A 16,473-nucleotide genomic window follows, 5' to 3' on the forward strand; every position below is an offset into this window, starting at 1 on the left:
TCTAGGCTTGTGAACACCACCGTGAAGAAGACCTTAGAATCTAGATGTAAATGTATTTCTCCCTTTGGCTTCCAATGGCTCCTGATCCAGACATGTAACGCCCTCTTCGTCGGCCATAACCCCATGAACTTGCATATGATCGCATGTTCTGTCATATGGTCCCTGTTAGGTCCCTATACTACTAGTGTAACCCCTTATTGTTATTAGTACAACCCACTTATTATATTGATGTACCCATGTAGTGCCCATATTGTTACTATTGTGCCCCATAGAAACCCACTATTGTTATTATTGTGCCCTTACATTATTATTGTTATGTCGGCTCTGATTATGTTATGACCCCTTAGACTCCTATATATAGAAAGGAGGTCTTTTCATTTGTATCATCCAAGAATTGTTCATTTATGTAATGTAAAGGAGGTTGCCCCCTCGAAGAGGCTGAATTCTAAGGCATTGATCTATCTTTTCTATCTTTTCTTGAGCTGGTTTCATAACATTTGGTATTAGAGCTTTGGATTCTAGGGTTTCGCTGCTCCAAACAGGTCATCGTGGAATTTTCGCTATAACTTTTTTCTACGACGTTTCAGAAGCTAAAAAAAAAACCCATTTGAGAAAAAATCGCGCGAAATCTCGAGTCTGAATTTCAGAGCTTTTTGCGCTATATTTGCGGAGATATGATCTGAGGAAGTTGGTCTTTTTACAGACTCCTGAATTACATTCCAAACGGGTGACCTGGGGAAAATCGTCATAACTTTCTCTCTGAGCATCAGATTGAAATTTCGTAAGAAGGTACAGAAAGAGGACGGACTGTTGTTTATTGCATATATTTTTTAGAGCCAAAGGTCGAAACAGTGACACGTGGCACTTCATACAAGTTCGCTCTTCTGGAAAGGTCTATAACCAGGTCATCTTGCGAGATTGTGCATAACTCTTTCTTGGAGAATCCAATTTGGATCAGACTGGTGGCATTAGAAAGAGGACATAGAGGGCTACTACATGTCGCAATTTCATAACTTAAAGATCCGAAAGTACAGAGTTACAATCGTTTCAAGATCAAGCTCCTAAAATCAAGAAAAAGCAAGATGAGGAAGTTTGATGGCAAGGATTCGGTAAATTGGATACTTCGGATGGAGCAATATTTTGATCTACATGGTGAACCATTGCTACAAAAGGTATGTATTGCATCTTCATATTTAGAACCAGACCAATTTTTATGGTATGAAGGGCTTTGTTCTCGTAAACAACTTGTTACGTGGTCAATTTTCACGAAAGAAATGATAGCACATTATGAGGATACAAAGAGAAACACCTTCTTTGGAGCAACACCACAACAATTGGAAAGAGTAAAAGGGCTTTGTGACATAGTGGAAAGCAAAATTATGGAAACCAAGAAGCATACCCCTCACAACTATAAAGATGGAAGTGTTGTTTCTCCTAGCTTTCCACAACCTACCAGGGTTACACCACAACAATTGGAAGAAAAAAGAGAAAAAGGGCTTTGTTACAATTGTGATAGCAAATGCACTAAAGGTTATAAGTGTGCTGAGAAGAAATTATTTTACATAGAATATGAAGAGGAGGAAAAAAAAGATCAAGAAACATCAAAAGAAGAAGATATACGCCAGGACCCCACCCCAGAGAAAGAAGAAATGAATCAGACGATATCTTGTAAAGCATTGGCAAGAATTACTACTCCTCAAACTCTCAAGATAGAAGGACATATCAAGAAGAAAAAGGTGCAAGAAGTGAAAGATCACATCGAGAAAGAAGAAATGAATCCAACCATATCTTGTAATTCATTGGTCGAAATTACCACTCCTCAAACTATCAAGATAGAAGGACATATCAAGAAGAAAAATGTTCAAGAAGTGAAAGATCACATCAAGCATCAAGAAATGAATCCGACCATATCTTGTAAAGGATTGGAAGAAATTACCACTCTTCAAACTCTAGAGATAGAAGGACATATCATGAAGAAAAAGGTTCAAGCAGTGAAAGATCACATCAAGCATCAACAACAAGTTCTCCAACATTTAAAGGATAACGCCACTTCGGTGCAAAATCAAATGAAACAACAGGTAGATCAACATTGTAGTGAAAAATGTTTTGATGTAGGTGATTGGGTATTTTTATTGCTACATCTCAAGCAAGCTATTTATGAGAAGGAAATGTTGGCAATACTACATGCACTTAAAAAATGGTGACCTTACCGAATGGGAAGACTCTTCAAGGATGAGGATGTGGAAGCATTGTTTTGTGCTATTTCTATTATCCGACCAGATTGGATAAATGAAGCAAGGGATGAATGGAAGAAGGACAAAGAAGTATGGCCACTTATTCAAAAGTTGCAAAAGATCCCAATTCAAACAATATTGCCAAAAATTAAAGAGGAAGGAAAAATCATATTGGAACCTAGAGCAGTCACAGAAACAAGAACCCAACAGCTACAAAATCCATCAATTTCAGAGTATCTCATCAAGTGGAAGAACTTACCCGCTGAAGATTCCACATGGGAGGACAAGAATTTTATACATAAGCATCAAGAACTACTCAAGCGTTGAGGACAACGCTTTTTGAAGGAGAGGGGCATGTTAGGTCCCTATACTATAAGTGTAACCCCTTATTGTTATTAGTACAACCCACTTATTATATTGATGTACCCATGTAGTGCCCATATTGTTACTATTGTGCCCCATAGAAGCCCACTATTGTTATTATTGTGCCCTTACATTATTATTGTTATGTCGGCTCTGATTATGTTATGATCCCTTAGACTCCTATATATAGAAAGGAGGTCTTTTCATTTGTATCATCCAAGAATTGTTCATTTGTGTATTGTAAAGGAGGTTCCCCCTCGAAGAGGCTGAATTCTAAGGTGTTGATCTCTATTTTCTATCTTTTTGTGAGATGGTTTCATAACAGTCCCTATGCGCTTGTAACGTTGGATCACTCAATATGACCAGGGAATAATGCTCGACTTGGGTTTATAGACTCTCGTAGTCCTTGTGGAAGTCATTTTTTTACTGCTGCCTCCATTCTCCTTTTCTTTACTGGTTTGCTGTTGATTCTCTCCCTGATCTTGAAGTTCGTTTCTACCAAATGTTCCCTTGCCTCTTCCTTCTGAAACCATTTCCAACAATTTTTTGAGATGCTTCCCTCCTGCATCCTTACCTCCCTCTGTGACTACCTCACTGTAGGAGGGAGTGACACTCCCCCCTTCGCGTTCCGCCATGGAACCCTAAGACAAAACCCTAACGCCAACTCCAACCCTAGCTCTAGCCGCAGCTCTTGTGAGAGGGAATCATGAACATTCTATACATTGATAAATTATCTCTAATATGATTTTTCCAAAAAGATTTCCTAACACATAAGATATGAATCACAAAAAACTATATATATATATATATTTTTTTTCATTAACATATATAAATCTTTTTTAAATTTGCTATAATTTAAAAATTGCATTATTATCTCTCTCACAACATGGTATTAAGTATTCTATGTTGCTTTGACTTGCTTATGGTATTAAGTATTCCCTCTTGCTTTGACTTGCGTATTAGTTTGTGTTTGACTAAATTATTTTTGCTATTTATCCATAGTATTACATTATGATTCAATTTTTGTTATTTATTATTATTTAAATTTATTTATTTGTAAAGTGATATAGTTGTAGTCTAATTTTTTGTTTTAGATTTATTTCTTTTTTATTTAACTTTTTTATCTATTATTATTTCCATTTTCATGAATTTTGATTTTTTTTTTCCATATTAAAATTCATTATGATTATATTTTTTTTTAATATATATATATATATATATATATATATTAATAAAATAAAATAATATATATTTATATATTAATTAATTATATTAAAATTTGGTGATGATATTTAACAATATAATATTTAATTAATTATTTTATTTTTGTGATGAATTTTTTTATCTTTATTATTATTTAATTTAATTAAACTATATTTAACCTAAGCTATTTATATTTTGATTCCGGTTAAAACAACTCTTAATTAGTGTGAAAATTGATAGAGATCATGAGGAAACCGTAGCGGGAGGGATACGAGTGGGGCCTCCCGGGAAGGGGCAGCTCCACCATCATTGCTTTGCTGTCCCAACTTGTACTCGGTACTCTGTTATTAATACCAACATTGTTATAATAACTTTAAGTCCCCGAACCGATTCGCGGGGGCTTGGTCGTTTTGGTGTGTGCCGGGTCCGTCTGTCAGAGGCAGTGGAGCGGATCTGGACAGAAAAGGGGATCCACGTATTCAATTAGGAAACTCTCCTGTAAATGTGTTCTGCGACTTGTTTATTCATCGGCTACTCTCGTACAGAAGGATTGAATGGAATTGGGATATACCGGGGAAAACAGCGAAATGTCTGTCATTAAGTTTGCTGTGATGAAGCTCATGAAGAAAGATACGGAAAATCCCGATTTTTTCTACGAAATTCGGCCTGATTGCGATGACATTCCCAAAACTCGTTTCAAACCCAAGGTGCACTCTTCGAATCCAGCACATTTTTCGTATCTATTTATTATAACGTTGGAGGGCAGGTAGAGGGAATCTCTGAAATTTTCTAGATATTGGTTGTATTAGAAGCTAGAATCACACAAGCTTAGCTTGACATATTTCATAGTGCAAATGGGCTTTGATGAGCGTGAGAATTCATTTGAATCTTTGTATGGTGACCAAAATTGATTTGAATCTTTGTATGATAACGATAATTGATTTGAATTTTTTTATGGTGGTGTGGTGTGGTGTGTGTATATTTTTTATGATTAGAGGCTACAAACCAAATATCTGAACCAACTCTGCCAAATCCATGTCTCCATTGTGTTAATAGCCACGTAGTATGGTTGTATAATTACTCTGGTTGATGCATATCTAGTGTTTCCAGTACAATGCGTATGCTGTCATAGCAAACAGATCTCAAGTGCTGGACAGAAAACTTTCTTGCATATATAAAAAGTTTGGATTTTGTCACAGCCAGATACAATTATTTGATAAAGTATTTCCAAACATAACAGTGAAACTATTTGCAATGACATTATTAAATCTTTCTGAAATTTGAAGCTTTCTAGTTTTGCCCAGAGGCATATCCTATAGCCAAGATAGGGGAATCGGGATCCATCAACACTTTGTGTTTATGCGTTTGTAAAATTATGGGGCACTCGAAGTTAGTATTATTGAAGGAAAACCTCATGTAATCCCCCCTCTTTTTTCTAGATTAACTGGTGGGAAAGTGGCTGCTGAACTGCCAGCCACAATAGGAACTGGTAACCTCGAGGAGCTTTACTGGATTTGGACCTGTAACATATGGCCTCCCCATTGGCAACATTAATGGGGAACATGCCTTCGGTGTATGGTTCAATTGGTTGAGCCAACCCTTGGGGATAATAATACTAATTATATATGAATATCAGTCAATTGAGCTACTCCATCTTAATCAAAAACTTGATCCCTTTGGCACGTAATAGATCCGGGCTTAAGATGTATCTGCACTAGGATTGAGAATTGTGTTGTGATAAAACTGTTTCACTAGAGGAGTGATGCTAGCTGTGCATTTTTTTAATATGTCACTTTGGTAATTTGATCTGAGAGTCTGAAAGTCTGCCAGATCAAGAAATCTCATCCCATGAGATTCTTGAATTTGATAACGGTTATTTGACATTCATAGCAAGTTAATTTAATGTTAATGGTTGATCAAAGTACATATTTTACATGTCACATCGGAATTATGAGATGAACCATAACTGAAATCTAGAAGTCTTAAGAAAGGATGGGAATTATCACATGGAATAAAAGCAAATATATTATTGCTCATTTTGTGTGCCTACAGTTTGCTGTTTTGCCTATGTGAAAAGCTTCAGGAAACATCCACACTGACACTTTGAGCGATACTGCCTCCCGGTCTTTTTCTCTTTCCACAGAATTTCCATCAATTACGTGAATTGACATACAACTGTGCTAAATGGATGATAGAAAAACCAGCTTTATGGGATGCATTAAATGTTTAGGTCAGTATTTCATCATGCACTGTTGTCAGTATTGTTAATAGGTTTTCTCCATGTTGTCAGTATTGTTAATGGGTTTTCTCCATGTTGTCAGTATTGTTAATGGGTTTTCTCCATTATGGCTGAAAATTGCGTGCAATGCCGTGGGTTTTATTCCAAGTGCGACAGACAATGAATGACATTAATAGCAAATAGGAGTGGTGAGTCTTCTCAGGACAGAGCAGGCAAAAGTTAAAACCATCAGCTAGGTGGCTACATTTACCAGAGATCAAATTTTAGAGAAAAAATGTTTGATATTTATTCCTGTAGAGATGAATAACACCAGAAGAGCAGGGAAACCATGAATTTTGATGCCAGATTGCTAGAGATTTCCTGTTCATTAGTCGCAGTGTACTACACAGGGTTTTACATGGTAGGTTGTCAGATTAATTTACTGCTCATCCCTGGTCTTTCTTTTTGTGCAGACCTATTTATTTGTTGTAATTAGTTAGCATGAAAAAAGCTTTGGGTATTCGTTCTAAGCAGTTCTACCTAGTGGAAGTTGGTTATTTTCTTTAAAATTCAAGTCACATAAAAAGGAATCCCTTGGCCTGAAATCTATTCAGGAAATGTAGTTATCAAACTCCAGATTTTGTTAAAATGCACGGAGTGAAATTTAGCAGTCTTTTTTCATTGAAATGATAGATCGGCCAAGCAATAAAATAGGGATGAATAAAATACTTGCATACTATTTACGAGATTTTATCCCCAATAAATCGAGTTGCAGTCATTTGGTAGTGGGTTTCTTTTCTGAGAGCTTCTTGCTAAAGTGCTGATATTGTGTCTTTGATGTCTAATAGGGTTTTGATAGATAGGTGATTCTTTTGTTGCTGGTTAAAAGTCCATGGGTGGATTTGGAGCTCTCCTTGAGTTGGTCACATTTGACATTTAGAAACTAATGTTAATTGAGCATGCATAAGATCTCAAATTATGTCTTAGAATTCCAACATAATTTGTGTACTTGAGGGCGTGGGAAAATTCACACACTTTGGTTCAAAGGTTCCATAATTTATAAATTATTTCATGTTAGTTTTTGGGCTTACTCCGAAATTGTTGACAACATGCTTGAGGGTGCTTCATGTGATGTGGAGTGCATGGTGTCTTGACTATCTTTGGTTATACCTTAGTAGACATACACATTGGAGATGGCTTACTCATGGAATTTTGCACCTTGACTTGATGCCTACGTGGTGCACTTCCTTAGGAGGTTGGAGACTTGTGTGACATGGTGACATTGACCTACATGGAGTAGGAGCATTGGGCATTTAGGAGGAGGGTGTAGAGCCTTAGGTGCACGGGATCACATGTTGGATGCTTGGCTTGATGAGTGTTCATGGAGGTGTGCTAGACTTGGAGGAGCACATTAATAAGAGGTAGAGTTGGAGCATTTGAGGCCTTTGGAGAGATGCATTGGACCCTTCGTGTGGAGCGCTTATAGTGGGACCCTTTATTGATGGATGTGCATACCATGGAGCTTTCTAGGGAGGGGAGTCTTTTCATTCATCACATCACCTTACAAGAGCTAGAGTTAACTTGTCTCTTTCATTAGTACTTCTTCATTGTACTTTGCACTCTTGTCTTGTGCACTAGGGTTCTTGTTGATGCAAGCAAGGTGTTAGGATTAGGGTTTACCCTAAGAAGACAAGGGAAGCTTGGTTTGGGAGAATCCCTACAGGAGCAAAGAGAGCATTTGTTCTTGTGGTTCTTTTGAGAGGAGAAGGCTAGGGTTTTGTTGCTCTTGTGCACTTGCGTGATGCAAGTGTAGGTGCCAAAGAGGACTTGTCATTTTGAAATCTTGCTAGTTGTGGATTTTTGGTGGAGTGACCAACTTTGTTTGGGAGAGGTTCCTAGCTAGGAGGGGTTGGTGGCTAAGGTTTTGTAAGATACCCCCTTGGAATATCCCAAATTTTCCCACTGATTTTCTGAGTTTTGTTGAGTTTGTTTTTGAGGTGTTTCGTCAAACACTTTGCATGCTAATGGCTGTAGGTGTGTATTTGTATTTTTATTTTAAATAAAATGAACACAGTAGCACAAATTCACCATGAAAGTACTCCAATCCAACAGAACATGATTTATATTAAACTCAGAGAGGGGTACATACCACTGATAAGTATATGCCAACAATATAAAAGGAAATAAATAATGAATACCAGCAGGTGCATATAGAGCTGTAGATGACTGATAGGAAGTCTAGTGAGATACCAGCATTACAATAATCTTCAACAGTGACACCAGAATGTACTCTGCTCCCGCAATACAACACATGTAAACCAGGAGATGCCTCTTTACGTACAAGAAGTTTACTAGGCCAATAGAACAGGGAAACTCGTTTCTCATAGACAGCAAATTGACCTCCCAAGACTGGCTGTAACTCGTACTCAGGACACAACGAACTCAGCCCATGAACAGATCTCTGATAATTGCTAACTCGGTCAGCAAGAGATAACTGTCTCGGCCTCTGATGATGGCAAAACTTTCGCCCACAGAGTGACAGTCAACTTGGCCCTCTAACAGTACAGAACTTGACCCCCTTCTTAGTGCTGCTTTTGTCCAACAAGATGAAGCAAACTTGGCCCCTTTTCAGCAGTGGTAAACTCAGCCTCTTCAGCAGCGGGAGTTTTGGTCCTTATACCAGTCAACTTGGCCAACAAACACAAGAATATCTCGGCCCCCTTTTTTAATGAAACTCGACCTCTGGTGCAAGCAAAAACTCGGCCCCTCCTTCCCCAACTCGTTCCACAGATTTAGCTTGGTAACTCAGCCTGTAAGAGATATATAGAATGGGCAAACAAGCAACCCTAAGGCCGTCATTTCCCTTTTATTTATGTTAAATACTTGACCATTCAATCATCAATGAAATTTTTCTGATCAAACATACATCAAGGAGTTTATTTAATGCCAAGTACTCAACTACTTGCCAATGGCTAGACTACTGAAGCCAATGAATGAAAAACTGTTCCATAAAGTTGAAAGTGTCCCCACTTTCTCACACAAATGCGGGACTGTGGTGAACCACTCAGCTTGAGTTGGAAGGTGACCTTGTTGTCCCCACCAGATAAGAGAGCTTTGTGCCAAGACAAAACGAATGTGTGTTCCATGTCAAATAACATTTCTTTAGGCAGTGGACATTGCAAATTTGGAATGTTGCAAGAGGGATGAGATAAGGCATACCACTTCAGGTTGTTGACATTAATGACCAGATGGATGCCTCACTATGTTGAAGATCTAATTCAAATGCATTTTGGCTGACTTGGCAAATAACTGTATACTGACCATATCAGAGAGGATGGATCATATGCTGTTGTTGGCCCTTGAAAAGTTGAAATGCTGCTTAGGCAATGAAGCTAGACTTTATCCCCAACTATGAACTTTATACTTGACCTGCACTTGTTCAAGAGCATGTTGAGCTTGGTTGTGGATCTGTTGTTAGGTGTCTAAAAAGGAAGAAGCATGCTGCTGATCCTTTTATTGGTGAGGTGAAGCCTGGAGAGGAACATGACTAGTATCTCGTAAGGCATAACAAGCTAAAAATTTAAAAACCATAACATAGTTTGAAAGGAGAATGGAACATAGAAATGTGAACAACCCTATTATGGCTATGTTGTACAATGTGCAAATACTATCCCACCATTTATGCTTACGGTAGAATATGCAAAGGACATGAATGAGTTTGTGGTTGACCATCTCAGTTTGGCCATTCATTTGGGAGTGAAAGGTGGTGAAACTTATAGTTCACAACATCACAAATGGCAAACCGTTTTTCTAAAATCACTTAGGAACCAAGAGTTGTGATTAGAGATGATGGTGAGGAGGAGGCCAAGATGTGCCAAGACATGAGTGAAAAACAAATTGGTAGCTTTTTGATCCCGTTCTCCCTAGGCAGTGAATAAATATTGCTATCTGGGAAAAGTGGCATACGATAACAAAGATAACATTATCTTGGCAGGTGGTCATAGGGAGTCTATTGATAAAATCTGTGGAAATGGATTGCTAGGGCCTTGTTGGAATGGACAACAGTTGTGAGAGACTAAGCTTACAATTGGCAGATTTTGACATACTACAAAGATTGCAAATATGGAGGAAGGGAAGCACCTGTTTTTTCATGGTAGGCGAAAATAATAATGTTGCATATGATGTAAGGTTTTGGTAACACCAAAGTTACCACCATAGGTGGAAGCACATGTCTTCATGCAGAGGAGAAGTCTATCTTTTGTAGTAGGCACCCACAATTGTTTCAATTTCTATAACTAGACATCTCCAGTGGAGAAATCTAAAACTGATGGTTGGTTTACCTTGGTCAAAGATTGCAAATTTTTTAACATACGGCCAAAATAATGATCAAAAGAGTATTGCTGTTTCCATTGTTCATAAGACAAGAACCCTGATGTTGAGGATGGCGAGCACAAGATAAGTGCCCATTGTCACTGAGAGGAGGACGAATGAGAAATTATGCAGTTTTATTAGTGATGCTCGTTATCGATTGATTTAGTGGCCTTGACAAGGTACTTTCAAGGTGCTAAGGCGGTGCAACACAGGATAAGTGCCCATTGTCACCTTGGCACAAATCCACACTCTTTAAACCTAACTCCTACTAAAGGCTATGGGAGGCTTCCCTATTCTACACAAGAAAGATTTCACCAAGATAAGTAGACCATTGCCTAAATATATTTTTTGTGGAGAAGGTAGAAGTTAATGAACTATTTTTCCTATCTGGAAATAAAATTTACTACAGAAAATAATGCAGACCAGTGAACAAAATATCACACAAACCTCTAAATATTTAGCTTTGATATCGCTAAGAGGATGGGTGATGAATATCCTTACCAACAACAAGATGAATTTGTTGTTTTTCCCTTGGATAAGGGCTTGTAAGAGAAATTCCGTGCTGTTTTGTACTTTCAGACCTGCAAACTGTCAAAAAAACACAAAAAACCAGCAAGTTCAAATGTCTAATGAGGCCACTCACAAGTGTAAAATTACACAAGATCAATAGAGCTTAGGTGGCAAGTTAATAACAATAATAATTGCCTAGAACTTCAATTTTTTAAGCAAAATTAGAGTTTCTAGCAATATAGAAACCACTTATAGAAAATAGGGGTCAAATCCCCCTTAGGGTCAAAACCCAGAAAAATATTCCAGCAAGAAAATTAACCTTATAATGGATGGAATATGTTTATTTTTACTTTAGAAAAACTAATGATATGCTATGTAATTAAATCTGTAATGAAACATTTGATAAAGGGGTTCTTTGTTAAAAATATTTACTTGGACAAGCTCTTTGTATGGATTTTTTCACCGGATCTATTGAAAGTGTGGCTGTAACAAACTGCAGATCCGTGAAACTCTTGCAATACCCTCATGAAATATATAATTTAAGAGCAGAAAACTAGAGGGTAAAATATCTTTGGCTATAAAATAGATCTAATGTTAAAACCCCAATGATCTACTTGCTTGTAAGATAAAAATTCAAGCATTAGCTAGTATAAGAAGGAGGAAAATATTTTTGTATTTTTTTATAAAATATAAAATAAAAGAGATTTATTTATTTTTAAATAAGATGGTTGCTGTAGTGAGGCTTACCTTGTTGAAATGTGTAACTAGGTTCGGTCTTCATAATGCCTATTGTAATCATGATTTTATGTATTAGATGAAAAGATATATATTTTTATTATTATTATTTTCATTTTTGATGCATGGGTTTCATGCTCAAGGTAAATTTATTTGTAGGTCAAGCACCCAATGAGTGCTTCTGGGTTTGCCATAGAGTTATGAAGTCAAAAGTGTTGGGTCCCTATAATACTAGTGATTACCCCATTACTATTTTAGTTATACCCCTTATTTATATTGTTCTGCCCCTATTACCCTCATATTGTTATTTCTGTGCCTCATAGAATCCCTCTATTGTTATTTTTGTGGCTTTATATTATTATTGTTAGGTCGGCTGGATTATATTGTGACTCCTTAGACTCCTATATATAGAAATGAGGTTTTGTCATTTGTATCATCCAAGAATTGTTCATTTATGTAATGTAAAGGAGGTTGCCCCCTCGAAGAGGCTGAATTCTAAGGCGTGGATCTCTCTTTTCTATCTTTTTGTGAGCTGGTTTCATAACATTTGGTATCAGAGCTTTGGATTCTAGGGTTTCGCTGCTCCAAACAGGTCATCATGGCATTTTCGCTATAACTTTTTTTCTGTGACGTTTCAGAAGTCGCAAAAAAAACCCATTTGAGACAAAATCGCACTGAACCTTGGGTCCGGATTTCAGAGCTTTTCGCGCGATATTTGTGGAGATATGATCTGAGGAAGTTGGTCTTTTTGCAGACTCCTGAATTACATTCAAAACAGGTGACCTGGGGAAAATCGTCATAACTTTCTCTCTGGGGATGGATTGAAATTTCGTAAGAAGGTACAGAAAGAGGACGGACTGTAGTTTCTTGTATGTGTGTTTCAGATTCAAAGGTTGAAACAGTGACTCGTGGTACGTCGTACAAGTTCGCTCTACTGAACCAGTCTAAAAGCAAGTCACTGTGGGAGATTTCACATAACTCTTCCTTGGAGAATCCAATTTGGCTCAGACTTGTGGCATTGGAAAGAGGACGCAGAAGGCTACTACAGGTAGCAATTTCAGAACTGGATGATCCGAAATTACAGAGATACATCAGATTCAATATCAGGCTTCTATAAAGTGAAAAAAGGTGTGTAGTTTTTTTTAATTTTTGTGTAAGCTTGGTTTAACGAAATTCAAAGGGCATAGTAAAGCATTATTATCGGTAACTGATGCCCCGAGGAAAGAAAATGCAAACACCTAGTAAGGAACCTGAAAGCTCTAGCATGACTCATGAAGAAGAGGAAGAAATGCTACATGATATATCAAAATTACAAGAACAAGTGCAACAAATGTCACGCTCACAAAAGCTAACAGAAGCTAAGATAAGTGGCGTGGAATCTAAGATAAATGGCATGGAATCTAAGATAAAGGGCATGGAAGCTAAGATGGATGATTTGAAGATAGATTTGAAGAGAGACATAGCAGATTTGAAGATAGATTTGAAGACAGACATGGAAGAATTGAAGAAGTTGCTACAAGAAAAGGTCACTAATGGTGAAAAGGTAGTAAAGGAAACTCATGATGAGAACAAAAGAAATGTTAATCATGATTCCATAGACGCTAATGTTGGATCGAAGAATCACCATATTCCAAAAATCGATATGAGGAAGTTTGATGGCAAGGATCCCGCCACATGGATATTACAGATGGAGCAATTCTTCGATCTCAATAATGTGCAAAACGCACAAAAGGTACGTATGGCAACTGTATATTTGGAACCAAATCAGTTTGTATGGTATCAATGGCTTTGCTCTCGTAAACAATTTATCACTTGGGCAATTTTTACGGAAGAATTGATAGCACATTATGAGATACAAAAAGCAACACTTTTTTTAGCCAATTGATAAGTCTCAAACAAAAGGGTTCAATAATGGAGCACATTGAGGAGTTCCAAAAATTGAACATAAGGGTAAAAGATATTCCAGAGGAGCATAGGATTGATGTGTTCATAGGGTCTTTAAAGGATAATATCCAACATGATGTTCGCCTTTGGGAACCTGATTCATTAGAGAAGGCATTCAGGTTAGCAAGAAAAATGGAAAGCAAAATTATGGCAACTAGGAAGCATACCACTCACAACTATAAAGACGGAAGTGTTGTTGCCCCTAGTCTTCCACAACCTATAAGGTTGACACCACAACAATTGGAAGAAAAAAGAGCAAAAGGGCTTTGTTACAGTTGTGATAGCAAATACACTAAAGGTCATAAGTGTGCTGAGAAGAAATTATTCTACATAGATTGTGAAGAGGAAGAAGAAAAGGAGCAAGAAAGGTCAAAAGAAGAAGATATACTCCAGGAACAAAGCCTAGATGAAGAACAAATAAATCCGACCATATCTTGTAATGCATTGGCGGGAATTACCACTCCTCAAACCATCAAGATAGAAGGACAAATCAAGAAGAAAAAGGTAATAGTGTTGATTGATTCAGGAAGCACCCACAATTTTATTCATTGTAGGGTAGCAAAAGAATTGAATTGCTTCCTATATCCAGCACCAGAGTGTCAAGTGATGATTGCAAATGGAGGAACAATAAATTGCTCTGGAAAGTGCCATAATATCAAGCTATCCATGGGAGAATATGTATTGACTAGCCCAATGCTTTCCATTCCAATGGGAGGTGCTGATGTTGTACTAGGAGTCCAATGGCTACAATCCTTGGGTACAATAGCTTTTAATTTTCAAGAACTTTTCATCAAATTTTCTACGGAAGGAAAGGAAGTTGAATTAAGGGGTATTGCAGGGAAACCAGGAAAGATAATCAGCTCTAATGGTATGACAAAGCTTCTAAAAAAGGAGCAAAGAGGTGTAATTGCACAATTATGTTCGCTAGATGTTTCCACATTGGAATCATCTATTTCTCCAGATCTCCAAAAAGTCTTGGACAATCATTCCAAGGTATTTGAGACTCCCAAAGGTCTCCCACCTATGCGTGATCATGATCATGCTATTCATCTGATTCCAGGAAGTGTTCCTCCAAACATCAGGCCGTACAGATATCCCTATGTCCAAAAAAGTGAAATTGAACGTATGGTTGCAGAAATGCTAGAGGCTGGTATAATTCAACCGAGTCAAAGTTCTTTCTCAGCTCCAGTAGTATTGGTGCACAAGAAGGATGGATCATGGCGCATGTGTCCGGATTATAGGGAGCTCAACAAGCTCACTATTAAAGATAAGTTCCCCATTCCTGTTATTGATGAATTACTGGATGAATTGCATGGATCAATTTACTTCACCAAGTTGGATCTTCGTTCGGGATATCATCAAATCAGAATGAAGATTGAAGACATTCCGAAAACGTAATTTAGAACTCATGAGGGTCATTATGAATTTTTGGTCATGCCTTTTGGCCTTACCAATGCACCTTCAACATTTCAAGGTTTGATGAATTCAATTTTCAAACCATTCCTTAGAAAATTTGTGTTAGTATTTTTTGATGATATACTAATCTACAACAAGTCTTGGAAGGATCATGTTGAACATGTTGACAGGGTGCTACAACTATTGGAGGAGAAACAATTATATGCAAAAAGATCCAAATGTTTCTTTGGAGTCCAGGAGGTGGAATATTTGGGTCATATTGTATCTCATGAAGGAGTTAAGGTAGACCCTAGCAAAATTAAAGCCATTAAGGAATGGAAAATCCCCACATCCATAAAGCATCTGCGAGGATTTCTTGGGTTGACAGGGTATTATCGCAAGTTTGTTAAGAATTATGGGAGAATAGCAGCACCTCTAACAACATTATTGAAGAAAGATTCATTTTCATGGACTCCGGAAGCAACAAAGGCCTTTGAACATCTTAAAGAGGCAATGTGCCAAGCACCGGTCTTAGCTACACCGGACTTCACAAAAACCTTTATTGTGGAATGTGATGCTTCAGGAAATGGAATTGGTGCTGTTCTAATGCAAGATGAAAGACCCATTGCTTTTGAAAGTCGTCCAATCAAGGGAAAGTTTTTAAGCAAAGCTATTTATGAGAAGGAAATGTTGGCAATACTCCATGCACTTAAGAAATGGCGACCCTACCTAATGGGAAGACACTTCAAGGTAAAAACGGATCATGATAGCCTTAAATACTTTTTAGAACAAAGATTATCCTCTGAAGAGCAACAAAAGTGGGTCACAAAGATGTTGGGTTATGACTTTGAAATCATCTACAAAAAAGGGAAGCAAAATGTGGTGGCAGATGCACTCTCAAGAAAGGATGAGGATGTGGAAGCATTGTTGTGTGCCATTTCTATTATCCAACCAGATTGGATAAACGAAGCAAGGGAGGAATGGAAGAATGACGAAGAAGTGTGGGCACTTATTCGAAAGCTACAACAAGATTCCAGTACTTCTGATACATTTAGCTGGCAAAATGATTCGTTATGGTACAAAGATCGCTTATACCTCTGTAAGAATTCCCAGCTAAAACAAAAGATTCTTATGGAATTGCACACTTCTCCCTTAGGAGGGCACTCAGGATTTTTAAAAACTTACCACAGGGTTAAGAAGGAATTTTTTTGGGATGGCCTTAAATCAGATATTCAAAAGTTTGTGGCGGAATGTTTGGTTTGCCAGCAAAATAAAGTTGAAACAATTAAGACACCGGGTCTATTACAACCTTTATCCATTCCAAGCCAACGTTGGGAGGAGGTTTCAATGGATTTTATCACAGGTTTACCCAAGTCTGAGGGAAAGAGTGTCATCATGGTGGTAGTTGACAGACTTACCAAGTATGCACACTTTTGTGCATTATCACATCCATTTAAAGCCAGTACAGTTTCTACTGCATTTATGGAAACAATTCAAAAG

The 16,473-nt window shown here is 37.5% G+C and overlaps 1 protein-coding gene across 1 annotated transcript in view; it reads left to right on the forward strand.

The window, feature by feature from the left end:
* Positions 1 to 4,069: 4,069 nt before the first annotated feature.
* The window catches only part of LOC149251672 (uncharacterized), a 209,048-nt gene continuing 196,644 nt past the window's right edge, over positions 4,070 to 16,473 (forward strand). The window contains exon 1 of the mRNA XM_089453963.1: positions 4,070 to 4,507. Within this exon, the coding sequence (XP_089310089.1) occupies positions 4,355 to 4,507 (153 nt within the window). The 5' untranslated portion in view covers positions 4,070 to 4,354. The remainder of the gene's footprint in view (positions 4,508 to 16,473) is intronic.

The sequence above is a fragment of the Pinus tabuliformis genome, chromosome 7, assembly GCF_031772625.1.
Source record: "Pinus tabuliformis cultivar Carrire ecotype Pingquan chromosome 7, CPIR1, whole genome shotgun sequence".
Taxonomy (NCBI): domain Eukaryota; kingdom Viridiplantae; phylum Streptophyta; class Pinopsida; order Pinales; family Pinaceae; genus Pinus; species Pinus tabuliformis.